This window comes from Daldinia vernicosa, assembly GCF_022497035.1.
Source record: "Daldinia vernicosa strain CBS 139.73 unplaced genomic scaffold F5Y00scaffold_86, whole genome shotgun sequence".
Lineage (NCBI taxonomy): Eukaryota > Fungi > Ascomycota > Sordariomycetes > Xylariales > Hypoxylaceae > Daldinia > Daldinia vernicosa.
In genome coordinates this window covers 7,328-17,502 of record NW_025954002.1, presented here as the reverse complement: position 1 = coordinate 17,502, position 10,175 = coordinate 7,328, and the positions used below count along the sequence as shown (strand labels likewise).

The window sequence follows — 10,175 nt, the reverse complement described above, 5'->3', positions numbered from 1 at the left end:
TAATCACTATCAGGTATCATCACTTTGCTTCTATTGCCCCACTATCGTACCTAAAGTTAGAATAAACCAATTATCACGACGACGATGACTGCCCCGCTATGAGTCCATGCCGTTCTGGCCTTCTAGCCTTCTAGATTCTGTTCTTCCACTACTTCCCCCTACTTTACCTTACTCATATTAGAACTTGAATTTGCCAATGCCTACCTGATCCTCTTTTCTACGTCCTTCTTTCTAGCCTTGACTGCCCTGTCGGTGTGGTACTTTGTCTGTCTAGTAATAACAGCCACCGCTTACATTCTCCCTCACTACCAACAACCCCTCTAATCTATCAATTTTTGCTATAGCCCTGTGCCTCCCCCCCTATCTCGCGTCACCGCTACATTTCTTTGTTTACTAGAACTTCGGAATCGCGACGTTACTCTACCATCTAATTCCTCAAGAAAAACAAAGCTGAACAATCATGGCAGAACGTACGCAAGAAACTGAGACCGCTGCTACCAACAACATCATAACGGAGGCTGAACAAATGTCCCTTTCCCCCCGCGAGTCGCTCACTGGCGGCAGTTCTCAACAAGAATCGCCTGATCTACCGCCTCACCTTCGAGATTCTATTACGAGGGTTCCTGTAACCCCAGGTATTCAATCCTCGACCTATTTAGCCAAAACAAGCACCGATTCCGTCAAGGCCGCGAGCCAAGGTTACTTTACACGGGATCCTGCCAACCAGAGCAGCGATGTGTCACAACCACCTCCGACAGAACCCCATTCAGACGGGTCTTCTCCGACGAATTTAGTAAAAGGTGCTACCTCGGACGAAGAAGTCTTACGGCGGATGAGTATTTCAACTAAGGGGCGAAGAGAGTCTATTTCGGAAATTCGAGCTGCTGCCCCTGACTTAGCTCTCAGTGGTAACATCATCTCGGTTACTTTTACAACGCCTTACTCTCTTAAGTACCGTAAGAATGGCGAATGGGTTAGTTTGATATGCCACGAAATATAAGCACGTCCCGAAGCTAACAGCTAGATAGGAATTGGATCATCGTCGCGGCCAATCTGCCCTTTTCGACTCCTTCTCTTATCTGTCGTCCGACGAAGCGCCTTGGAACCATACCGTAGTTGCATGGACGGGCGAGATTGAATCACCTCCCGAATCCTTGTCTACATCGGACGCCATCCCCGATACGACTGCTAATATTCCGGGTATAAGCCATCTTTCTGCTCCTATACCATTGGATGGAGAAACGCCGCCACAAACACCCCCCGAGGTTGACGGCTTATGGATTACGCGCGAAAGCCAATTGAAGCTAGAACAGCAATTATCCCATGACAGGCGCATCAAAGCAATTCCCGTGTGGCTTGCTGATGATAACGAGACGAGCGACGAGGGCATTACATTAAATAACCAGGGACGATGGCGGCGGTATGCTGAACACACGCTATACCCCTTATTTCACTACAAGCAACACGAACCTAACGATGGCCGCTCGGAACGAATCGAATGGGCCGACTACTTCCGTACTAACTTGAAATTCGCTGATAAGATCATTGAGGCCTATAAACCCGGGGATATCGTCGTTATTCATGACTATTATCTACTATTGCTTCCTAGCATGTTGCGGCAAAGAATACCGAACATGTACATCTCATTCTTCCTTCACTGCCCGTTTCCTAGTAGCGAGTTTTTGAGATGCCTGCCGCGGAGAAAGGAGGTTCTCGAAGGTATGCTTGGTGCCAATCTAGTCGGTTTCCAGTCGTACAGCTACTCGCGCCACTTTGCGAGCTGTTGTACCCGGATCCTTGACTTCCCTTCGGATTCTGTTGGCGTGGATGCTTACGGGTCCAGGGTTGAGGTCGGCGTCTTCCCGATTGGCATCGACGTAACCAAGGTAGAGCAGTTGGCGTGGTCTAAGGAAGTTTCGGATATGTACAAAGCTCTAAAGGATCTCTATAAGGACAAACAAATCATCGTGGGACGTGATCGACTGGATAGTGTCCGTGGTGTGGCCCAAAAGCTTATGGCATTCGAAAGATTCCTTGAACTTTATCCTGATTGGAGAGAGAAGGTGGTCCTAGTCCAGGTTACGTCCCCAAACACAATCGAGGAGGGAGGAGAGGAGCCGGAGAATAAGATAGCCAGCAGAGTCAACGAGCTGGTCATGAGGATCAACGGCACTTATGGAAGCCTGGGATTTTCCCCGGTGCAACATTATCCACAATACTTGTCGCCGGAGGAATATTTCGCGTTGATGAGAGCAGCAGACATCGGCCTGATTACGTCGGTCCGGGATGGCATGAACACTACCAGTTTGGAATATGTCGTTTGCCAGCGCGATACGCATGGTCCGTTAATACTATCGGAGTTTAGCGGTACTGCAGGTAGCCTGCGCGACGCCATACATATCAATCCTTGGGATCTTACCGATGTTGCCCACCAAATTCATCACGCTCTCACCATGTCCGCCGAAAAGCGCATGGCAATGCAGTCGAGCCTTTACCAGCACGTCAAGACTCAGAATGTTCAAGTTTGGATCACAAAATTCCTACGCAAGCTCGTCGGCACACTGGCGTCAACTAAGAACCAGAATGTTACGCCGTTATTGGACCGCACACTAATGCTGAAGCAGTACCGCCAGGCCAATAGGCGTCTATTTATGTTCGACTACGATGGTACGCTGACTCCAATTGTTAGGGATCCCCAGTCTGCTGTTCCTTCAGAGCGCGTTATCCAAACTTTGAAGGCCCTTGCAGCAGATCACCGCAACGCTGTCTGGATTATTTCAGGCAGAGACCAGGATTTCTTGCAGCAGCATCTAGGTCATATTTCAGAATTAGGTTTCAGTGCGGAGCATGGAAGCTTTATCAGACATCCCGGCAGCAAATCTTGGGAGAACCTAGCAGAGAAGTTGGACATGGGCTGGCAAGCAGACGTGGTCGAACTCTTCCAAAAGTACACCGACCGCGTGCCCGGTAAGCTCTCTCCGTACGACCGTTGTTTATAAATCCCACTAACTAATAATTTCTAGGCTCATTCATCGAGCGTAAACGATGCGCGTTGACTTGGCATTATCGCCAGGCTGATCCCGAACAGGGCGTCCATGCGTCTCTAGCACTACACAAGGAACTCGAGTCGACCGTGGTCCAGAAGTGGGACGTCGATGTAATGAAAGGCAAGGCTAACCTTGAAGTACGACCCACTTTCATCAACAAAGGCGAGATCGCTAAACGCCTGGTTAATGACTATAATTCCGATATTGCACACATAGCCTCTGGGCAGCAAATCGACAAGGGCAAAGACGGAAAGCTAGAATTCGTCTTGTGTATGGGTGACGATTTCACCGACGAAGACATGTTCAGGGCTTTGAACGGTCTCAGCGGTACACAAGTCGATAGGAGCCACGTTTTTACCGTTACCGTCGGTGCTAGTACAAAGGTCACATTGGCTAAGTGGCACATGCTGCAGCCGGAGGATGTCGTAGAGTCGATAGCTCTCCTCGCCGGAGTCGGACTGAGTGGCGAGGCGCACGAGCAACTAAGCCAAGTCAACCTTGCTACTGTTGCCGGACTCGAGGGCCGAGTACCTGAATGACTCGGCAGATCGAAGTTGTGATTATATTAGAAATAGTAGGGGGGCGTAGAAAAGCGTGGCGCTGGGTTGTTGGCTCAGGCTAGAAGGGTTCGTTCGTACATTTGAAATAAAGCACGCCTCTTTCACTCCCACGCAGAATAGCTTCAGAAAGAGAGCATAGAAAAGCAGGCGGCTCGACGTTCCGGAAGTTCCGGACGAGTTGGGTAACGGTCTTCAGATGACCTCGTTAATCTTAGAGCATAGGTAGACAACCCTCATCGGGGTCTAAATGCGCCGCGTTTAGACATAGATCTGTCTTTTTATCTGGGAGGAGACAGCCATCTACCTCGAGCAAGGGTATATACATAGATACGGTAGTTAATAGCCACCAAGCATACTGGGTTGGCAATCACTCAAGTTCCATATCTCTCTTAGCTTCCGTGAAATAGACAGAAAATAACTGATCGTCGAAGTAGACAGGGTTAAATACGGGGGCCAGTCAGTTACGAAACAACCCCCGACATGATTTGGAGCAATTCTCAGAGAATATGCGCGGACACATATATCGGTATGCTATAATAAGAGGTGGATAGATACTATAGAATACCTATAATATTATAAACCTCTGCGTAGTCGGAGGGGCTTGCTCGCTTATAGATAGAAATGTCGGCCCCGGGCGCGGCCGCGGCTCGGAGAAAAAGCCGAGAAGGAAAGGAAAGGAAATAGGGCTGGGGCCGTTTCACATTTATTGCGGAAGCTAAATACCTAGATTTCTATGTGGTCGGTCTAACGGCGGCCCCGTTTTGGTCGGGTGAGGTGGATGGTAAGGTGGTAGATAATTGGGGCGCAGAGTATAAGTTAGGTACCTATGTTGCGTTTCTCCGCGAGGGACGGTGCTACTGTAAGTAGGTACCTAGTTATACGTCTTATGTGAGGTGAGGTAAAGTGAGGTGAGATGTTCGATTGTGGTGATTGGAGGAGGGGATGGGGGGGAGGGGTGTGTACGGTGGACTGTAGATGCAACTCAGTCCACCGTAGTGTGTTCTACTATGTGCCTAGGTACCTATTCATATGTAGGCGTAAAATAGAAGCGGGAAGAGAAGAAGGGGATGTGCATGGACGAGTATGTAGGTACCTATCTAACCGAGCAACGTAGCAGCGCAGCGTAACCCTCATGCGAACAATTCCGCCGCGCCTCTTGTCAAAGGGTTAGGTAGGTTTAAGGTAGGCAAGCCTGGGGAATCATACAATTATACATTTCTGCATGTAGGTAGGGATAAGAATAGGTCAGCTGGTAGGTAGATAACATGAAACTATATCCCACCCGCTCCCGAACCCGTTCCCGTGGGTATGTAAGTAGAAGCGTGGCGTGGCGCACGGCATATACGGTCCGCTATGGTAGTATTGGCATGTCGGCACATCGAGGGTTCCGGCTGCAGTTGCATTCTTAAGATATCTAGCTTAGGTACGTAAGTGGCAGATACCTAAGGCAACGGAATAATTCCGTCGGAATTGTCGTGCGGCTGGTGTGCATAGGGCTATATCAATCTGATCTATGTGGCCTTCTAGACTCGTATGCAGGTACATACCTAACGTATATACATGCTTGACTTATATGACTTACATGACCTACATGACTTACATACATGCATGCCGTAGCAGCTTACGAACACGGACCTAATTATATCTTGCACTCAGCCTTATGAGTTAGATACCTCGGTATAGTAAGGTAGGAAGCAGGGTACGGGAATGGGTACTGGCATGGTAATCTGCGATCCAGACAGGTGGTTTCAGGACCGGGTGAGATTGGTACCTACCTAGATATACTGATTGGTGTCTCGGGTAGATTGGGTTAGGTATAGGGAGCCCTGATATAGGTTAGATATAATAGGTACGGTAACGAGACTCCCGACGCAAGAGTCTAGAATATTAACCAATTAAAACCCGGTAAATATACAATACATTAGGTACATATTCTTCAAGGGAGCCCTTTTTCTATTTCGAGGAATTCACTTTGTGAGGCTCGTATTAATACCTATGACTAGTTCGCAGTATATTAAAACGTATGATCAACGCTGCGAATTTAGTTATTGGGTAGAGGTTTAAGAAACTAAATATGGCCGTGGTGCGGGGGATTGATAAGCTGAGGCTCTTCTATACCTACTCTAAAGGTGGTGCCTGGATGATTATTATGGTACGAACTAGGTAAATTTCTTACTTTCTTCGATGCATCGCCAAGTGATGAGTGGCTGAAGTCAGGTGGTTACCTATGAAGTTTTAAAAAAAAACGTATGTTGAAAACACCGTGTAACGACCGAATTAACTATCTCTCAGCTAGAAGTGTCTGATAAGTCTCGTTATTATCATAATTACAAGGCTTAGATATTAGATATCCTGTTTGGCTTTCGAATAAGGGGAACCCCGTAGCTTTACTACATACATATTTTCGTAAAATGAAAGTGGTATACCCCGAGCTAGATATATATTATACCTAAAGAGCTATGGCCTAAATGTGATAGTTTCATGTAAAGATACCAGTGATTAAAAGTCGATATCTAATCTTAATATTCAATATACTACCGTATTGCTAAAAAAGGAGCCATGACCAGCAAATATAGGAGATATATGCCCGAGTCCTTTGGTAGAATCGAGGTAACCTATATAGGCTAGGTACCTAGTAACAAATCGATAAATGCGAATAGAGAATGATCGTGACACAGTGCCCCTGCTTATAGTAGGCGATAGGCGTTAGGCGTTTTTGGGTTTCTTCTATGGGCTTACTTGCTATCATAAGTCCTACAAGTTACATGGCATGCTTAGGTAGCTAGTAATCAAGACTTGGTTCGTCTATATTTCGGAATAGATCGGACGAGTACGTACCGAATATAGTATATTATTCCATCAGAGATACGATAATGTATTGTAACGTTGATTGGAATCTTAAAGTATGCTTCCATCGTCTTCGGACTAGATCTAGTCATTAGGTACTCAACTTATCTACTCGAGTAAATATCGTCGAGTCCACACTATAAACGTCTTACTTCTCACCTCATAAACGTTCTCTAAGTCTATGGTAAGACGGCTAGGTTAGGTTGTCTCGGGACAAGAGTTTGGACATATCAAGAAGGTGCTTAGTCTATCCGTTCGTATTATATGGCCAGTCGTAAATTTAGCCGTTATTCATAGTCGAACCCCCCTCCCCCCTCCCCATCCCCGCGATGTGAACACGCTCGGTACATCCCGTGAAGTAGCGGGATGAGTAACCCCGAGAGGCCGTAAGACTGACGCGGCTCCGGAGAGACAAGTCTTACTCCAGGTGCTCCAGGAAAATAGTCAGCGCCAGGACCCACTGGTACTTTGGTATCTTCAGGGGCTACTACCTAGGTTTCCCCGTGCGCAATGCCGCGTAGGATTATGTATTAAGCTGCCCGCTGTGATGGGAACGGAGGATGCTTGCGGCAGGGTACGTATGTATTGTGGGGGATAATACGCTATTCTGGAAACATACGTAAGTTACGAAAGTTGCGAGGAGATGCGGTGGTAAGCATCTCGGTATGTAACGTTAAGGACATGGGCCGCACGGGAGGGGCGTCCTTAAGTAACTTGGGTGATATGTATGTAAGATAGATAATATGGCGCTACGGTTTGTGATGCAGCAGGTTGCCATGGCTCCATGCATTAGATTAGGTACCTAATGTAATGCATATGTAGGTACCTGGTAGGTATGCATTCCAGGATCCGAGTTCAACATCTTTCTGGGCCGGACGTGCCGATGGATAGGTAGACAGCCGAAGAGATTTAAATGGGGATGCAAGAAGTTGATGGAAAGAGAGAAAAGAAGAAGGGAAAGGAATACATAAATTTGGTTTAGATTTGTTTAACAGGTAGTCATCTTCGTCTTCCCCGGGGCTCCGATAAGCGGCCGGGGAAATGGATGGGGCCGGGGAAGGTACGGGATGTAAGTAGAATAAAAGATTCAGCGCCACCGGGCGGCAGGAGCAACCTGCAGGTAATACCGTAATCATCCTTTATCGGCATCGGTATCGAAAACGGCAAAGTCTTGGGGTGCGTGGTATTTCATAGGTTGGTGGGGGAGGCGGTGTCTATTGCGAGCGTTGGAATATTCCAATTATGCAAGCAAGTGGCCTGGCCATATGTTGTGCCGACGCTGATAATATGTATGCCACCAGTCAAGATCAAGATATTTCGAAACTTCTTGGTATTTCGTAATAAGCCGTGAAATATTGGCTAATCATATGTATGTAAATGTCTTGGACTCGCTTGATAACCGTGCATTGTCGTATGCGTGTAAATATTGAACCGCATATATGCCTCTATCTCGTAGGGCGACGCGATGAACTAGGCTATCCTTGTTCCATGTTATCAGTTCGGATGTTTTCACCGTCACCACGTGGCGCAGGGATCGAATACATTGGGTACATGGCCAGGCCCCCTGGGACCTGGCCGTTAATCGGGACTCGGATCTATAAAAAAAAACGTGGGTATAAATATGAAATACGTACCTAATGAAAATGAGCGGGTGGTTAATGCGAGACCCCGGTGTCGAAAACGTAATACCCATAGTTATACGAATAACAATCGTGGGGTATTATAAATACTATTTCTAGTATGCTGCTTAGTTTGGTTTGAATAACACGCACCGTATATTGCCAGATTACCTTTCGGCATACCAGCACTAGGTATTGTACATTAGCAAGGATGCCTTCCGTACGGCAATTGGAGCTGGCCTTACGGTGGCCCGGGAAGACATGAGCGTGTTATACAGTGACACGTTCCTGTCAGACGAACCCCTGTTCAGACTGTTCTTTATGTAGGTAGGTATTAAAGGCACAGTTAGGCGCCGAGGGGTTGGTTGGCCTTGGTGACACCTTCTGGAAAAAGAAGACAGTATAAATTCGATAGTTACCTGTATTACGACACGCCTTGAATGCTTCTGAAAAAAGAATGGGATTGATCGCTGCTGCACGAGGGGTGGGCGCGTGGCCATGCTACGTATGTGTATGTAGTGTATATACCTGTAGGAGGTATGTAGGTACCTAGATAATGTAACAGAGGTGCGGTGTGGGTTGTATCAGCTCTACATAGGATGGGATTTAAGAGAAACTCGAATAACGCACCACCATTGGCACACCCTATATGTACCTGACACACCCTAGACGATCTTCTAAGCCACGTGCTAAACCCAGTCAAATATCCCAGTAAGTCGTGCATAAACGTGCCGGAATGATGCAAGGTAGCAGGGGGAGGTCCCATCTGGCAGGTTGCCAATCCGTCACATCTCAAAGCTGCCAGGGACATGAGACTTGGCAAAGAGGCGGTTGGTGTGGTTAACACATGGTAGCCAGGCACCGTCGTGTTGTAGGGTAGCACTTATTGCGCAACCGAAGTGCGCTGAAACTCCCCAGCTCCCTTGGTCTAGTCCAATAGACGTAGAGAATGTACTTCATAAAACAGCTCAACTCGGACGCGGCAGTGATGTGTGCGCGATGAAACAGCAACCACTATACCAACCACTATACATAGGTACTTACAGAACAGGACAAAATAGGAAGGTCGACAAATGCCATCTCTTGGTTCCCTAGGTAACATTTATAATAATTAGGACTATACAAGAATTCATAGGATAGTTATTCGTAATCCAAAGCGAATAGCTAGAGTGGTAGTGGTAGTAGTAGCGACGGCAGTATTTTTAACCCTCGGGTTGAGTTTCGCAGGAAACATGTCTGTCTTTACTATCCTTTAATTAGTTAATAGCATAAGTGAAGTCGTGCACCTCTAAAGACGTTATGAAGCTGTGTATCAATAATAACAGAGAGCTAAGCTTCTGGTAGATTAACAGGTATTGTACCTAGTTACCTCCTAAGAGGTACCCAAGCTAGCCTGCTTGCCGTTGTACCGGTCGACGGACTGCCCGATTGGACGATACCATGTGTATGTGTATGTACATGTGTATTGTACAACTGGGTACTGCCAAGTCGGGGTTGAGCCGCAAACCCCTGACCTGAGCTTCAGGGCAGGACCGCGGATCGCTGATCTATGTATGGGGAGAAAGGTAGATTAACTTTATTTATTGCCGCACGTGGGAGACAGGGTCTAAGGATTACACTTATGGGGACGATTCTCAGGGCAGTGCCATGGTACAATACTGTTGTTACAACATGTGGACCGATGACTGCGCCATATACTGCACCTTGCGTTATGTTGCACTAGATAATCCGTAGAAAAGGGACAAAAAGCAAAACTTTTATTGATGAATTCTTTTGATGAATCTTCTGGAATAGGAAAACACGACATCCTACTAGAACATCCTACTAGTACATGGTGTCTAGGAAATAAGATAAAGGGGTATATGTTACATAGAAAATAAAAAAGATAAATTAAAAAAAAGCCAAGACGTGGAATATCCCATGCTCGAAATCTACCTCCCAGGTGTACATTATAAAGGGAATTTTTCGTGTTGTACATGAAGTCGTTTAAACCCCACCACCCTGCTTGCTAACAAGAAACCCGAAATCCTTCGTTCGCGAGTAGAAAAGTAAAGAGATAGATAAGAGACCTCCACTCCACCTCTAGTAATTAAAGCCTAGGT

At 46.8% G+C, this 10,175-nt stretch overlaps 1 protein-coding gene across 1 annotated transcript; it reads left to right on the top strand.

Moving 5' to 3' along the window:
• On the top strand, positions 1 to 3,983 carry F5Y00DRAFT_212167 (glycosyltransferase family 20 protein). The gene is made up of 3 exons (XM_048005525.1): positions 1 to 973; positions 1,029 to 2,967; positions 3,024 to 3,983. Exons 1-3 carry the CDS (start codon positions 461 to 463, stop codon positions 3,584 to 3,586), a joined length of 3,015 nt encoding a protein of 1,004 aa, XP_047859985.1. The 5' UTR covers positions 1 to 460; the 3' UTR covers positions 3,587 to 3,983.
• Positions 3,984 to 10,175: the final 6,192 nt, after the last annotated feature.